The following is a 17,247-nucleotide window of genomic DNA, read 5'->3' on the forward strand; positions in this document are numbered from 1 at the left end:
CCCGTTCCTGTCGACCCTGTAGCGGTCGTTCCAGTCCCCGTTCCTGTCGACCCTGTAGCGGTCGTTCCAGTCCCCGTTCCTGTCGACCCTGTAGCGGTCGTTCCAGTCCCCGTTCCTGTCGGCCCTGTAGCGGTCGTTCCAGTCCCCGTCACCCGTGGAGTCGTAGCGCCCGCCGGCCCCCAGGAGGAGGTCGCGCCAGCTACAGCTCCTGCGCACCTCCAGGAGGAGGTCGCGCCAGTCGCAGTTCCTGCGCACCTCCAGGAGGAGGTCGCGCCAGTCGCAGTTCCTGCGCACCTCCAGGAGGAGGTCGCGCCAGCCGCAGTTCCTGCGCACCTCCAGGAGGAGGTTGCGCCAGCCGCAGTTCCTGCGCACCTCCAGGAGGAGGTTGCGCCAGCCGCAGTTCCTGCGCACCTCCAGGAGGAGGTTGCGCCAGCCGCAGTTCCTGCGCACCTCCAGGAGGAGGTTGCGCCAGCCGCAGTTCCTGCGCACCTCCAGGAGGAGGTCGCGCCAGTTGCAGTTCCTGCGCACCTCCAGGAGGAGGTCGCGCCAGTTGCAGTTCCTGCGCACCTCCAGGAGGAGGTCGCGCCAGTTGCAGTTCCTGCGCACCTCCAGGAGGAGGTCGCGCCAGTTGCAGTTCCTGCGCACCTCCAGGAGGAGGTCGCGCCAGTTGCAGTTCCTGCGCACCTCCAGGAGGAGGTCGCGCCAGTTGCAGTTCCTGCGCACCTCCAGGAGGAGGTCGCGCCAGTTGCAGTTTCTGCGCACCTCCAGGAGGAGGTCGCGCCAGTTGCAGTTTCTGCGCACCTCCAGGAGGAGGTCGCGCCAGTTGCAGTTTCTGCGCACCTCCAGGAGGAGGTCGCGCCAGCCGCAGTTCCTGCGCACCTCCAGGAGGAGGTCGCGCCAGCCGCAGTTCCTGCGCACCTCCAGGAGGAGGTCGCGCCAGCCGCAGTTCCTGCGCACCTCCAGGAGGAGGTCGCGCCAGCCGCAGTTCCTGCGCACCTCCAGGAGGAGGTCGCGCCAGCCGCAGTCCCGGCGGACCTCCAGGAGGGGGTCGCGCCCGTCGCAGTCCCGGCGGACCTCCAGGAGGGGGTCGCGCCCGTCGCAGTCCCGGCGGACCTCCAGGAGGGGGTCGCGCCCGTCGCAGTCCCGGCGGACCTCCAGGAGGGGGTCGCTCCCGTCGCAGTCCCGGCGGACCTCCAGGAGGGGGTCGCTCCCGTCGCAGTCCCGGCGGACCTCCAGGAGGGGGTCGCTCCCGTCGCAGTCCCGGCGGACCTCCAGGAGGGGGTCGCTCCCGTCGCAGTCCCTGCCGACCTCCAGGAGGGGGTCGCTCCCGTCGTAGTTCCTGCCGACCTCCAGGAGGGGGTCGCTCCCGTCGTAGTTCCTGTCGACCTCCAGGAGGGGGTCGCTCCCGTCCCGGCTCCGGCCGCACCAGCATCGGTTCCTGGCGGTCCGGCTCCGGCCGCACCTGCATCGGGTCCTGTCTCTCGTCGCGGTGGTCCAAGGAGGACGCCGCTGGTTCCTGTCTCTCGTCGCGGTGGTCCAAGGAGGACGCCGCTGGTTCCTGTCTCTCGTCGCGGTGGTCCAAGGAGGACGCCGCTGGTTCCTGTCTCTCGTCGCGGTGGTCCAAGGAGGACGCCGCTGGTTCCTGGCTCTCGTCGCGGTGGTCCAAGGAGGACGCCGCTGGTTCCTGCCTCGTCCTTGTCTCGGCCGCCGGACTGGTGGCCTCGCCCTCGGCGCCTCCTGCTGCCCGGATGGCGCTGCCTCCTGCGGCGACGTCCGCCTCGACTCCTCAGCCCATCGGATCAGCGTCCGCCTGGAGGACGTTGCCATTCGGGGTGGCCCCCGGGGACATCGGTCCAGCCCAAGGGCACTAAGAGTGCCACCCTGGCTCAGCGGCTGCTGGGCAGGGTCTCGCCACGCCATCACACTCCGTGAGGGAATCCCTGAACTTCATGTTTTTCCTGGTCATGGACCTTTGTAGTGTATGTGGACTCTTGTTTTGGCCCTCCCCCGGTCCTCCCTCCACCCACCCTGCTCATGTACCTTGAGGGGTAGGGATTCGGTCCCTCCGCCTGGGACCACCCTCCGCCCGCCCTGGTTTGGGGGGGGGGGCTTCCGTGGGCGCCGTGGAAGGCGCCATAGGGGGGGGGGTACTGTCATGATCTGTGTTTTTGTTTCTAGTTGTATCATGTTTCACGCCATGTCCTGTGTAACACTACTTCCTGTTTTATTTTGGTAGTCTCCTGGTTTCTGTTCCTGCTTTAGCTTTACTTCCGGTTTTTGTCTTGTCACAGCTGTCCTTGCTCCACCTGATCGTTATCCTCACCTGCACTGTATCAGTTAATTACTCATCTGTGTATTTAGTCACCTCCTGTTCCCGTAGTCACTTGCCAGATTGTCGTGTTTCTTGTGAATCCCTGCGTTGAGCGTCCCTAGTTTCCTGAGTTCCCTGAATGTTCGTGTTCTCGTGTCTTGTTCCTGTTGCCCTGCGCCGTGTATCCTGCCCGTGAAAGAACCTGGACTGATTATCTACTGATCGTGAGTTTTTGCCTGTTCCCTGTCTGTACTTTCGCCGAGCTTTTTGTGTATGACCTGGACCGTCTGACCCTGCCCTGAGAATTAAACCTTTTGTTGATTATAATCTCGCCTCCGTGCCGTGCATGTGGGTCCGCCGCCTGCCCGAGTCCCTGACAGGGTAGAGTCGATCTGGACCCCATGTTAGGAGATGTTTCTAATCTGTTAGCCTCATCATTCACATATATATTTACAGTATAAGAGGAGGCACACAGGTAGAACATCTCACCTGACTCTGCGAGGTGTTGGTCACGCCCCACACAGTGGTCACCACAGACAAGGAACCTGGAGGCTGATTGGTGTTCTGTTGCCAGGGGACGTCGTAGGGAAAAGACCCATCCCTGGAGCGGAGAGGAAAAACATCAGGTGAGGAAAACAAAGTGTGCTCACGATCACTGCACAAATATTTGCCTGGTGCAACAATAAAGCCATAGTAAGTGTATTTGAACTGGAGGTAAAACAAATGTTTTATTGTAAGGATGATAAACTAAAAGCATGTTCCTTCTCTTAAACACACTTGACCGTGTTGTAATTATTAACTACATGCACTAGGTGCTGTTTGTCCTCATTGACTGTGCTACAAGCAGTTAGTGTGGTCACTGATCCAAAAGGAACACTGGGCTTCATGCGCAGAGGAAGGGTTTCCCCAGGGCCCTGGTCTGACACACAAACACAGAAATATCCAAGCCAAAACCCACAGCGGGGCGAACACTGACCCGTGTGAGAGGCCGGGCTTCATGGAGCTCATAGGGGGCTGCATGGGCACCTTTCCCGGAGGCTCGTTTTGCCTGTTCTTTTGGTGACGGAGGAGAAGCAGACGTCCCAGCTCCTCACACCACGACGACAGAAGAGCTGCATCGAGAGCAGAGGGAGAGGTGTAACAGGGCCATTAGACTCACAACTGCAGAGGTAACAGCCCTCCGCTGCAAGCGCCGCAACAACCTGCAAAGACCTGCAAAGACGGATTACGTGGAGAAGAAGAGAGCTGGAGCTTGGGAGAAACAGGAAAGTCAATACAAAATAAACATAATAAATGCACAGTTTGTTATTCCACATCATCTTCTGGGCACTGTCTCTGAGGTTATAACTGCAAAACCTTTTAACCACAATGAAACTATGTTGCAGAATTAAACGCAATCATTTAAATCAAAAGGAACATTTGCATTTTTTAATTACATATTAACATTTTCAAAACCTCTTTGCCAGCAGCAAACAAAAGGAGGCACGTTTGTGTGTCACGGCTGCTTTCGTCCACCAGGGTTCACTATGGGCCTGCAGATGAGCCCCAGCCCTTTCCTCCTCTCCATCCACCGCTCAGCTAGGTAGCTTCCACAGAGCGCGTTTGATCGAATCATGTGCTTTTCATCTGCAGCGCGTGTTTTTCTACCGCGCCGTCCACAAAAGCCTCACTTTCCCCTCGCTCCTCGCCCTCCTTCTCCCCCGGCCTCCTTCCAGCCTCTGCGTCGGAGGAGACAGGGAATGTGGATTCAATCAAAGCGCGGGGCAGCCGCCTCCTCCCATGATTCACAGCAGGTTGGGGTTGGGTGAGGGAGCGGGTGAGGGAGCGAGGAAGGGAGGGAGGGGCGGCGAGGTAATTTCAGCCACGTCGATATGACAGCAGACAGCGCAGGCAGATCCACCCCGCTGCCACATGCAAGGACGCTACGTTACAGACAGAGAGCGAGAGTCACATTAAAAAAGAAAAAAAAAGGTTGAGCGAGTCAGCGAGAGAGAAGACATCAGGCTAATGGGGCTGATGGGAGGGAGGAACAAACAGAAGCTTCTGAGTGCCATCACAAACACAGCAACCCAGAGATTTGACCACGCGAGTGTCTGCAAACAGAGCACACGCACACACACACACACACACACACACACACACACACACACACTCGCTCAGCACAAACAGGAACCGACACACTGGCTCATGTTAACACGCAGAGGGGGAACATAAATAGGACACGCGGTGTCCTGCGAGCGCGACGCGCCTCTGAGGACAAAGCAGGATTTGAGCATCGACACACAAGCGCACACCTTCTCCTCCTCCAAAGAGGCACCTCCTCTCCTTTCACTCCAACACTGAGCACACCAGCCTCGCTCTGTGTAAAAGATGAGGGCTGGAATACAAAAGACATGTACAGATGGTGCCAGCAGTCTCCCTGCTCCCCCCCCCCCCCCCCCCCCCCCCTTCCCACTCTCTTAAAAGCAGCACGGGGCTCAGGCGCAGCGGCAGCTGGGTTTCTCCTCCTTCCATCCCTCTCATGCACCACCCCCCGCCCCCTCCTCCTGTTCTTGGCGAGGCAGGTGCCAGGAGACAGACTGTGCTGTTCCTCCAGAGCATTGATCTGACTTTAACTCGCGTGTGCTTCCGTTGACAGAGAGCTGCAGCTCTCTCCCTTCCAGCGAAGACGTGCCGATGTGCGCCTTTAGGTGCACGTAATGCAGCCGGGTCCAAGCTCCCGAGCTGCTTTCACAGCCGCCTCCCGCTCCCCAGACCCCCGTCTGATGGAGAGAGTTTGCAATTCAAGGGCCTGGCGACCGGCCAGCATGTTACAGCTCAATTAGGTGCCATTATTCTCCTCCAACAAGGGGTAACTTGCACTTCTTCTGTGTTGATAAACATGCCTCCGCGATTTATCTCCTCGCCGCGCGGCGCGACGGCGCTCGGCTAAAGGGCCGCGTCCCGGCCCGGCTTCATGCTGGGGCCGACATCAACAGCCGCGGGACACAAACAACAAACGCCGCTGAACCCGAGCGGCGCGACGGCGAAACATCTGAGAGGGAGAGAGGCCAAAGAGAGGGAAGCGCCACTTAGAGAGGCCTTGTTCCGCGCCGCCATTAGGCAGAAAGCTTTTCACCGCACAAAATTGCTACTTCCACCGAGCGCCGACCTGTTTAAAGAGAGGCACTCTGTCATTGATTTAGAGGATAAACTTCAGGTTTCATATGATGGGAGGCGTAGCAGCCAAAGTGTTACTCCCCACAGTCCCTCCTCCACCCAACGGCTTAGTTTCTCTGCTGTCCTCCCACCGACAGGCTTCTATGAGCTCATCCGCTTCCCTCCGCGACAGGAGCCAAAACTGCCGATAATCGTCTCAGGTACAGTTCATCCAAATCACAGCCGCCGCCGCGGTAGTGAATGAATCTGCCATTTGGTGCCGCGGAGCATCCTCCCGTTCTGTTTACACGGGTCTCTCCGGTGCCAGGGGGTCTGGCGTCCATAAGGAGAGGAGCCCATTCTGTTTGCCTAGCAGAGGGTCTCGGGGGTCCTCGTCGAGTCCCAGCCGTATTGATATTCTGGTGCTCAGCTGCGCGGCCTGATGGTCAGCCGCGGCGAAGGGCAGTTAATGCATCTGCTGGGACGAGATGGGTGGTTCGGCAGTTGGCCCGGCAGCTCCCAGCTTCACTCTCTGTCATAAAGCCCCAGGGATACATGACAAACGACACGGGCTGCAGTTGTTCAATGTTCCTTCCAATGATAACGCTCCTGCGCCCCACCTTTCAGCGCACATCCAGACAGAAGGCGGGGAGATAAACGGTGCTGATTAAATACCCCGATTCTGTCTCTCCTTGTCCTGCCAACAGAACCGGGCCTCTAGATTAAGGGCCAGTTCGCTCATTCTGGACTCACTTCCATGATTTAAGCGCCGGGACACTAGTGATTACTGAAAGTAAATACAAGTCGTCTCTGCTGCAAACCTGCCGACCGTCACAGAGTCAGCGTCGTAAAAACCATAGAGACGGGCTTTGATTAGTTACTGATACATCTGTCTGCTGCTGTGGTGGCGTTATCAGCGGTGGAAATCTGACACGGGGCCATAAATCAAGACGTACGCTGTGGGCTTGTGCACACGCCGCCTTTATCCCCTTCGCGTCAGCTATAAATCCATCCTAGCGAAGAAACAGTGCTCGCGCAGAGTGACAGCCAAAGTGAAGGGGGCGCTGTTGCAGTTCACAAGAACAAACCTGCCTGTTTATCGGTTTGAATGAAAAGTCAGTGATGTAAATGTAGTCAGTCTTTCCCCCTTTGTCCCTGTCTCCCTCCTTCTTTCCCTCCGTTAACTGTCAGGGGACTCGATGGGCGGCAGCAGGTAAGGTAGATGCCAAGAGGTCTTATGACAGCCCCCCCCCCCCCCCCCCCATGTATCTAATAGACACCTGCTCCCTTGTCAACCCTGGACTCCCACCTGGCATCGCTCCTTGGGGTTCGGTCGGCAACGCACCACACGAACACGCCCCGTCACCGTTTCAGCCGACCCGACTGGCGCACCCCCCCACCACCGCGTCAGGAAGAATCACGACCCCCCGAACGGTCTGTTTAAAGACGTTTGGCCACAAGGTGCTGAAGAGGGGAACAAAGACCACGAGCAAACTAACAAGAACGGCCCTGGTGAGCTGCCCCCTTTGGTTTCTGAGGCGCTCTATTCACATTCTGGTCCTCCCTCCCTCCCGTCTTTCCCTTTCTAGCTCTGCCAGAAAGGTTTGAATGGACACAAGCCTCCTGCAGGCCAAAGTCAATTAAAAATAGGAGCGAGTCCTGGGAGCCAGAGTATCCCTGGCTACTGAAAGCACCTAAAAGGCCTTCGCAAAAGAGCCACATTTAGTTTTAGCCAATGAATTCCTCACGTCTGTGCCTCATGTTAGCTTCCCCCGAACTGTAAAACCCCAGGATTTACCTCCGGACGCATGGAAAAGTGTATGAATGAGCGGTTGCTATGACGTTGTTTATGAAGGCCCAGCTGGTGCCAAGCATTCCCGCATTACCCACCGGCTGGATCGTAAATCATCTCCCACTACCTCATGGCTCTGACACAGTCGCCATGGATGCCCACCTGGCAGCCATCAAGCCCCTCTTTGTCTTTACACAGATGCCACAAATTATTCACTGATGCCAATTTGATAATGAAATGGAAGCGACTCGTCCATCATGCGGTCGTTGCAGTGGAAAAGCAGCAGCCATAACAGGTTCCAGACCTGTCAGCCAGTGAAAAGCCAGAGCCGTGCTGTTTGTTCATCTAATAGGTGAATAAACAGGTCGGAGCTCACAGGTGCGGCCGCAGATTTGACCTCCAACCCTCCGACGCCATGCCGCAAACCTGAGTCTGTAAACCGACTTCATTAACTCAGCCACCGACACTTAGAAGTTCGACTGAGTCACTCGGTGGCATATTTCAGAGCCGGCGTCGCTTCCAAAAAGCCGATTATGTGTGAAGGATGTGTGAAGTGGGAACATGCGAGTGTCATGGCCACCGTGCGGCATCCAAGCCTGACTTCTCTGCCCTGAAATTTCACTCACTGAAATAAATGCAATGAATGCAATGAAACCGATTATTGAAAACTGCGAGAAAGCAGCAACACGCCGCGGACTGAAATCATTAGCGCCAACAGCGATGCAACAGCCAACCGGCCTCTTGTCTGCACCTCATCTTTGTCTGCTGCCTTTCCTCCTCGGCTGCTCTGTCTCTGGGAAGTCGGTGATGTTGGAGTCTTGTCAATGAGTACTTAGGACCGTTGCCTCATGGGGAGCCAGACTTGCTGGCTAGGTTTTATGGCCCATTTCAGAGCTTCCCCTGCTTAAATACAGCCTCCTGCTGGCCACATGGCCACAATGTCGTGCCATGTCCATCCGGCAAGGGGGGGGTGGGGGGGTGTATGTGTGTGTGTGTGTGGGGGGGGGGTTGGACCTGCGCCAGAGAGGTTTTACTGAGGCCACAGGCATATGCGGCCATGTGGAGGTGAGCAGCATGAGGGGGAAGAGAAAGACGGCAGGTTTGGAAAAATGGAAAAACTATACAAAAAACTAAAACAGAAAGTCTCACAGATTCCTTACTTTATTTACTGAAATATCAAACCACACACGATGCCAAATTATTTTTCTATGGGCATAAAAAGCCACATTTTCTACAAAAACTGTATGACAGTTATTCTAATAAACCAAGTGTTACTATTCACCAGCTGAAAAGCCAGACAAGATAATAACTTTGCTTTTTCTAGTGGTTTAATAACTGCTTTACAGATCAACTTAATGCGATTCTCTGTTTAAAGCTTGCAGAGTTTAAAAAGAGTGAATGAATTTCCTCCCTGTGCAAAAATGAATAGAAAGCTGTGATAAATATCTACTGTGAATAATGATCAAAGACGTTGTTGACGACCCTTTCGCTTGGTCACACAAGGGGTCCTGAACATGAGCAAATGCACCAGCACAGTATGTTTCTACAACACACTGCCACTGGATTATCAGACGAGCAGACCTGCAAAGAAGCAGCTTACCGGGGCCAGACTGTTCCCCCGAGCAACAGGCTGCTATTAACGAAGGCCCAGCCTTAAGCCCTTGTCTACCATGATCCTAATTAGGCACGGAGCAGATGTGCCCAGACTTGTGCCCACTTCGGGGTGCTGGGCAGGGCTGGTAGTGTGGCTGAGTCGCCTGTGACCTTTCCACGGTCGGCCTGGGGGTCAAAGCCTCCCTCCACAGTAGAAACAGGCACTGGAGGAGCCGGGCCTGGGTCCTGGCACCCCTCTAGGCTCATTAGAGCCGTCCATATGTGCCACAGCTCAGGGTTCAAATAAAGACGCTTCTTCATAATAAACAAAGCAAAAGAAACTCGAACCTTACTGGAAATAACAAATATTTTCCAATTGTTCCTTCAAAATAAAAGTGTTATAATTTCTAATAGCTAAGCATCTACAAACACCACCTGTTGCCCCACCTTTGTCTGAGCACCACACCACAAATCTGATGGTGCTTGTGTGTTCACTTGTTCCTATGCTGGACTTAGTAGAATAATAAAACAGATCACAGATCAGAGCTGGAGTTTCCGGGGGTGCTTTTGTGCTCTGACTCTGGATCGTCATTAAAACCCATTTCAACGGCCGAGATGGAGAACGGCCGCCGCCGTTCGAGTGGACGCAGTAATTAATACTCAAGATTGTATAAAGCTAATCAATGTGTAAAGCCAGTACCTGCCTGCGCCATTAGAATCAGTGAATCACTCGTGTGAGACAAGCCAATTCCTACATGGGGGGAAAGCGGTGCCTGTGCAGTGAGCCTGGCGACTGTAGCTGCGCTGCGTGGCACCGATCGGAGCGGGTGTGATGAACTGCCAAGGATCTCGCGGAAAATGCCGCCTCAAGTAGGTCAGCGCGACTCCGGGAGATAATCAAGGCCGTTCTGACCCCTTCTGTGCGTACCGTAAGTGGGTCGAGCGCGGCCGTCAGCTGCCGCGGCCGCAACACGGTGGGGTCCGACTCCGGCGCCGGTGGGTGCGGCCAGAGTCGGACCCCACCGGTCCCAGCGGAGCCGCCCTCCACCTGTCACCGCCTGCGCCCCCCGCGAACGCGGCTCTTCAGCCGCCGTCTCCTCCGCCTGACGGTTCGCAGCGCTGCGGCTCGCTGCTGTTCACTCGCTATTCGCTCGCTCGCCCCCCCCCCCAACCCCCACCGCCGTCTGAAATGAATGCCACCCGCATTTCAACTAGCGACGTCCCTGCTTATTTCTCACTCTTCACTGCGCCGAGGAAACGGGGGGACTCGTGTGTCTGGAAACACGAATCAGCAACAGCAGAACAAAGAGCGATACAGGGCAGCCTTAATCTCTGCACTACTGAAGCCAGCAGCTATTTTCAAGCTTTTGCTCTGTCTCTCTCCCTCCTGGCTAACACCCCCCCTCCTCCCTTTTCTCCCTGGTCTCCCTCTGAGGGTCCGAGGGTAGCAGCTTCTCTCTGTTTCCCTCACCTCTCTCCCTGCATGCGTGTCCAGTGACTGACTGCACAATACACATCAATTATTCATGGCTGCTCTATCCGTTTCACAGGCAAAACCAATCACAGATGGAGTCATTGCTAATGGGCTCCTGCTGTACTTGCCACCGGCTTCTTTGCACTCAAGCAACAAATACCCCAGAGACAATGAGAGGGAAACAGGGATAAGCTGTAAAAGAGAGAGAGAGAGCGAAAGAGAGAGAGAGGGGGAACTTCATACAGCACTAACAGCCACGAGGAGAAGAGGAGGACACACGCTTGGGAACAGAGAAGAAGAAAGGTACCTATCGTCACAAAATTAGGAGCCGGCTTCTGCAGTAGTAAAGGGTTAAAGAAGAAGGGGAGGGAGGGGGAGGGGGGAGACAGACAGAGGGGGTGGAGGTGGGGGTGGGGGGACAAGCAGAGAAGGGGAGAGAGAGAGAGAGAGAGCGAGAACCAAATGCTTATCTCCTCACCTCGAATGTATGCAGCTGTTATTGATGTATCTTCTTTTTCTGTCTAGTGATCCATTGCCTGCTCTCCCAATACACACATCACACAGAAGCAGCCACAGCCACTTCGCCAGAAGGGAGAGAGGGAGGGGAGGGAGGAGAGGAGAGAAGAGGAGAGGAGGAAAAAAAACGGAGGCAGCTCACATTTCAAACTTGCAAAGAGGGGTGGTGCCTAATGTGCCAGACAGCCTGTGTGTTGGCCCCGGTCCAGAGCGGCGAGCAGCAGAAGCCTCGATCAATTCATGTAAAGCATCATTTATTAGGACGTGGGTGCACGTCCTGTGAAAACGAGGCGACACCGGTGGATCCAGGCGGCGCATCGAGCAGCGGCGTCGCACGCAGCCGCCTTAATCTGTCGAACCAAGTCATTGTAATTAAGGGGCGCTGAGGAGGAGGAGGGTGGAGGAAGAGGCTGTGGCTTCCTGATGCGTCGGGATCCGAGAGGGAGGGGCCAATTAGACCGCGTTCGTCTTCGTGAGCTTCTGGGTAAATAATTGCACACCTATAGAAGGCGTAAGCACCTGAGGCGCGGGGGGCAATAAGCCAACCGGGGCATTTTACCCATCATCTCTGCTGCAGCCACGTAAAAGGAGGGACGGTGAGGCTCAGCAGCTCTTATCTCTGCTCTCGGCCGTCGCCGTGCGCTCCCCTGGTATTTCCTATCAGCTAAGTGCACAGTGGGCGACTCAGCCCTGCACCGCTAGCAGTGAACACATCATTTACAGCTGCCTGCAAGCGGGAGATCCTCTGATACTAGTTGGTAAATGGCAGGACGGGGTTCTACCCATTAAATCCGATTGATTTAATTCCATTTCAAATTAAATATAACCGCACCACGGCTAAAGACGAGGTCTCAGCCACCGGCAGTGTTTTGAGACGCTCCGTCGTCCTCCATTTAGGAAAAGCCGCAGCTAAACTATATGTTGAAGCGCTGGGAGAGGAGACGAAGGGTCTGATGTGGAACGCTCCGGGCAGAGAAATTACAGTGCTCACATCTGCGCGTGCGGAGCTTCTGTATTGTGTGTGAAATACGAGTTTACCGCAGCTCAGCAACGTGATGCTTCGCCGCTAGGAACGGGTGCAGCCACGTTTTAGAGGAGCCACACAGTACAGTAAACAACTCAATTAAGTCAGCGCGCTTATCTTAACTTAAGTCCATTTCTGCCTTTTGTTTTATTTTTCAATAAATCAATGACTTCCTGCTCTGAAATCAACCTCATTTTTGATGTACTGCTGCTGTAACGGGGACATTTCCCACCGGGGCCATTAAAAGTTTATCTCATCTTATGCAGTGTGACCGTCAAAACAACTTGATGAACGACGATATCAACACATGTCAGTTTGACAGAGCAAGTGGCTCAACCAATCATAAGCTCTCTGAAAAACACCCTCTCGTAAATCGCCCGCTCCTTTCACTCCTCAGAGCCGAGGAATTCCACAGGCCCGCTGAGGCGCAAATGATCGGGAATGTGCCACTCTGACCCCCTCGGAGGACCGGGCCGGACCGGACCATTCTGGTCCTGCAGGGGGTGCGGTGCCGGCGAAACCCACCTAAACAGGCGTTTGCTTTATGTATCAGAGGCCCTGATGGGTCCATCTGCGGCGAGCGGACGGCGCCGCGGCTTCAGTCCGAGTAATCACCGATTAATAGAGCGGGCTAATCTCATTCACAACCAGGTCACTACGAACAGACAGACAGACGCACCTCCCCCACGCCGCCCGAGCACCGAGGGCCACTCACAAAAAGGCACGAGGACTGGAACCGGTCCATCCTCCTGAGAGCGTCTTTTAAAGAGGTGTATGTGAATAAAATACACTGTCTGTGGGAAGAAGGCTTATTTATCAGAGTTTTGAGCAGTAATGAACTAACAAATGCTTTAAACTGTTGCAGGCACCTCATAAGGAATCAATTTGTCAAAGCTACAACCTGTTTCAGCCCGAACATTGATTTCCTGTTGCTGAAATCAGCCCTCCCCTCGGCATCACTTCCCTCCCAACTCTCCCTTTATGCTTCGGCGGGCGAATTCATATGACACAACAGAAATGCAACAGCCCGACCACGCGATGGCTCGGAGCCGAGGCGAGTTACGCCCGGTTCAGATCTGATTCAGTTAGCGATTGGCGCTCAACCGCTGACCCGATGTCCGAGGCAGACAGATCTCATGCGTACATGCATCTTCAGGGAAGATTACAAGACGCGCGAGCCAGCGGTTGTGAGATTCAAATATTCCCCAGTAATGCTACTCTAAACTCCCAGCATTCGATGAGCGGAGCTGGACCTCTACACAGAGTCACCCTAACAAGCTCTCCGGGCTCCGTCAGGCTCCGTCAGGCACCGGGCGTCGGGCGGCCGACCGCTCGGGCCCTGTCACGTGACCCGCCCCATTCCCCGCGTCACTTGGCAACGGCATCCCCCGGATGCCGGGGGAGAGGGTCCTCCCCTCTGGGGCCCCTGTGGGAGCGCGGCTTAAGAGCCATCACCCTTGGCTGCCACCGAGCGCCTCTCCTCCGCCCTAACAACCTCCTCGACCGGGGCCTCCGCTCTAAAGAGCTCCGGGGAGCTGTTGCAGGGGAATGCCTTTGCAGTGGTTTCCATTGACTCTCCCTCTTCAGGCCTCTCCTCACTAAATATTCATGCATACACAGGTACATAACTACCCCTTTGGGAGGCTGCTTAGACCAGAGCAAGTACACACTGTTGTGGACATAAAGTACAGCCTGTGATTTGATTTAGCATTAAGTGGAAATAGAAACTTTCGGTGGTGTAAGTTAATTACAGATGGAGAATGATTCCCCTCCTGTGGTTGACACTAGAGTGACATGGCATGATTTGAAAGCTCTTATAATCGCGTATGAAGCCATGAGGCCCATAAATCAGGAAGGACAGCACGAGCAGAAACTCAAACAATATGTGGCTCTGCCTGTTACATCCCAGTCGACTTAAAGCGGCTGTGAAACGACAGCCACAGAAGCAATGGCCCTGTTTTGCTCATAACCTAACACAGGTGGAGACCACAAATCAAAAAGCGTAAAAACGGCACAACCGGCTCCTGTTATCCTGCAGCCCGCTGACAGCTTATACGTCTTCATTCCATCACGCGGCAGCACGCGTCTCCAACCCGCTCCGTAACAACGTTTAGCAGTTCGCATCTGTCCCGGCGATCCATCACGGCGCCGCCATGATGGAGCCGCGTGAAAACAGGGACTCATCATCACACGTACAGGAGTTTTGTTTTGTTTTTTGTCATGAATGACAAATGGAACATTCTGCTGTGTACACTTCATCTCGAATTTCCGAGAAAAGGGAACAAGTATGAATGCAATTTATGTTTGGAAGTGAGATGTTAGAAGACAGATATTAGTTCTTAATTAGTATTTCCAGAAAATTAAAAATAGTTGGAGCCACCACCTAAACCACTAATAAATAGATAAACGACTATAATTAACTCCCGCTGATCATTTACGTGAAACACTTTAAGAATGTGGGGATCTTCTACAGTCTAGAACCGTTGGGTGGATTTGATGGAGGCAAACTTTGAGCCTGAACAGACCGGCATGCCCAGATGGCCTGCGTTGAGGAAACTCTGCTCTCACCTGCTGATTTTGGAGTGAACTTATCCCTGTTGGCGGCGCACACGGCCAGGAGCCGGTAACCCAGGTCCAAGTCGAAGCCCTGCTGCGCGGCTACTCGGCTGACCACCTGAAAACGACCAGAGCACGCGGTCAGGACACAGACCAGGCACGGGTGGAACGAGCCCGTCACCCAGAAAGAGGCGAGTGGAAGAACTCAAGAAGGGCTTCACAACGTCTTTTTCTGCACCAAAACCTCAGAAGTTGCTGTAATCCCACGGATAAGGAGTGTTTAAATTTGCGTCCCTCTAATTCAAACCATACAGCAATAAATACATGACTTTTGCCCAAATTATTAAATATTTAAATGTGTGGTGAAGAGAAAGATGAGGGGAAAACGTGGCCTCCGGTGCGGTGAATGTCCGCTCAAAGGAAACATCAGGAGAAATATCCACCCGGCTGTAAATCACCTTTATGTGGCACAGGCTGCTTTGATTTACCGTCACCATTATCAGCTCAGAGGCCACTCAACGTATTTAGATCCTCGGGACGTCCTGAGGCCCGCGTGGCCGAGGGCAGATTCCTCCTCCCGCCTGACTGTTCGTAGCGGTGCTCCCGCTGTCACGCTGCGAACTTCAAGACGAGCCCCGAGGTCGTACAGCTGAACACGGCCGCCTGCACCATATCATTACACGTCATTATCCCCAGTAAATATAGCCCTGACGTGACACCAAAACAGAGCGTGCCTTTATTTATAGGAATCCCCCATTAGAGGAGCAGATACGAGCGCGGGCCACCTAATTAAAATCTAAACCGGGGGACGTTTCGCTGAATGGTAGTTCCAGCGTTACGACACGTACTTTTAATTCCAGGCCTTAAATTGGACACAGCCTGTGGACGGGTGCTGGGTTGTCTCACATAAGGTGAACACGTGTCTTTACATTTCAAATCTTATGTGAAAAGCCCAATGCTGAAAAGCGACATTTGTGGATGAACTGTAGTTTATGTATTTTTAATTTGTAAAAAAGCTGCCACTGAGGAAAGTCAATTCATTCTGCTTGAATGTTTAGGCGTTTTTTTTTTTTTTTTTAATTAGGTTTGTTTAGTTTGAACATAAAACCCAACAGCCACCTATTAACTCCTACACTGCTTCTTCTTCATCATTTCAAAAGACAAATAACCTTTCAGTCTCCTTCTCAAGTGTTGAATGTCACATTGCTTATATTATCTTATATTATCTAATTTCCCCGAAATGTTAAGGTCAGATTTGTGGCCAGAGTTTAATGAAATTGCGAGGACTTTCATCAAGCTGCTTTTGAACTCGTGGACTCTTTGCTACCAGGGGATGTTTCTCTGACACATGAACTCCCTGCTTACCTGTTTAGCGTTCTGCATTTAGCCTGACATGCCAATGTCATCCACACAGCACACTGAAGTGTTTACCAGTGCAGCCTGAGAGCGGGTAATTCCACAATCACATTAGATTCTGTGTGTTGCCTCCCAGTGTGGTTCACAGCAAGGTCTATACAAGCCATAAACTAAGAGGAAAAGCCTTGAGATTTTCACGGCAGGAAACAAATTGAATCGGAGAAATGGCGGAAAAGGCACCTGCTGCTGCACATTAAAGCACTGACACAAACAATCAATTGAGCGGCGGTTACACCGAGGCGCGCCGGCACAAATCTCTCAGGTTCCTTCGCCGGCTGGAGCCGCACTCAGACCCGACGGAGCTTTCCGATCCCCTTTCTGCTGCTGGAGGCAGTATGGAAACGATCCCGTTAGAGCGCAGTCAGGCCCACGGTGACAGGTGAGTGACACATCTGCAGCCCCTGCACCGCTCGGCCCGACGGTTCTGTCGGCGCCGGTGCAGACCCGCGTATAGCAAACGTCGAGGGCCACGAGTGGGAAATGAAGCAGAGGGGTGAGATTCACTCTTTAAGAACGACCCACACCTGTAGGTTCAGTCTGCAGCCTCTCCTTTGTGGCAGACAGCAGCTGCAGTCAGCTTGGACTCACAATGGCTACAATGGGTTCCAAGGTGGCCGGCGGCCACGGCGCAAAACAAGCAAACTAAAGCGCCGGCGTCCATTCAAACTTCCCAGCGTGCGGGAAAACAGCTCACCAAAACACGGCTATCAGCTCTGGATGACTGACGGATAAAGTGTTTTAGTGTTTTTTCATCTCTTCCCTCCATGTCAGATTAAGTCCAGTCGAAATATTCCTATTACTCAGATACATGTTGACAATCTGGTGAAAATCCTTTCTTTGTTTACAGTAAATCTCAAAGCAGTCAGGTTTTTAAATAAATGTCATGGGCACTAATTATTCAATTAATCAAAAGCCCCCAGTCATTTAAGTAAGGGGAATTAAAAGCTTTGAAACCATATTTCCTTATAAGCGTTGATTGCTTTGTGCTTTGAGGACGCTATTGCACTCGTCCGCCTTGTGTTCAACTGTGCCAATTTCCTGAAACGGTACCCAAGCTGTAACCGGAGTCACTGGAAGGTGACTGAATCTTAATAGTTTCTAGAATGCGGGATGCTTTTTATTTTTTATTTGACCTCACTGAAGACCCAGCAGCTAAACATTAGTTCGCTTGTATCCTCGAGGGAGCCTTAAAAAGAGCGGGTGCAGCAGTAGTTCCAGCAGCCGGCTCCTTCGTGGCTCTGGGAGGGAGGGAGGAGGGGTCAGGGCTGGCCACGTACCGTTAGGCATCCCATCAGGCTCTGCTCGAAGGGCCGCTGGAAGGCCCGCGGGTCGCCGCACCAGTCCAGGAGCTCCGTCGCCGCCGTTTGAAAATTCGCTGGATTCTGTAAGTGCTGAGAAGCAAAAGGGGAAAGAGTTGAGACGTGTTC

The 17,247-nt window shown here is 53.8% G+C and overlaps 2 protein-coding genes across 10 annotated transcripts in view; one reads left to right on the forward strand and one right to left on the reverse strand.

The window, feature by feature from the left end:
* LOC114846355 (zinc finger MIZ domain-containing protein 1-like) overlaps positions 1–17,247 on the reverse strand; it is a 78,868-nt gene that overhangs the window by 10,412 nt on the left and 51,209 nt on the right. For 4 of the 7 annotated variants that reach the window (XM_029135258.3, XM_029135257.3, XM_029135259.3 and 1 more), the window contains 4 exons: positions 17,098–17,211; positions 14,417–14,522; positions 3,288–3,423; positions 2,801–2,912 (listed from right to left, as the gene is read on the reverse strand). In XM_029135258.3, coding sequence (XP_028991091.1) covers positions 2,801–2,912; positions 3,288–3,423; positions 14,417–14,522; positions 17,098–17,211 — 468 coding nt within the window. Of the gene's footprint in view, positions 1–2,800; positions 2,913–3,287; positions 3,424–3,766; positions 4,687–10,786; positions 10,911–14,416; positions 14,523–17,097; positions 17,212–17,247 lie in introns of those variants that run through there. The other 3 variants (XM_055504683.1, XM_029135260.3, XM_029135261.3) reach the window with 3 other exon arrangements.
* The window catches only part of tbata (thymus, brain and testes associated), a 112,273-nt gene that overhangs the window by 2,574 nt on the left and 92,452 nt on the right, over positions 1–17,247 (forward strand). The window lies entirely within an intron of this gene.

This window comes from Betta splendens, chromosome 19, assembly GCF_900634795.4.
Source record: "Betta splendens chromosome 19, fBetSpl5.4, whole genome shotgun sequence".
Classification (NCBI taxonomy): domain Eukaryota; kingdom Metazoa; phylum Chordata; class Actinopteri; order Anabantiformes; family Osphronemidae; genus Betta; species Betta splendens.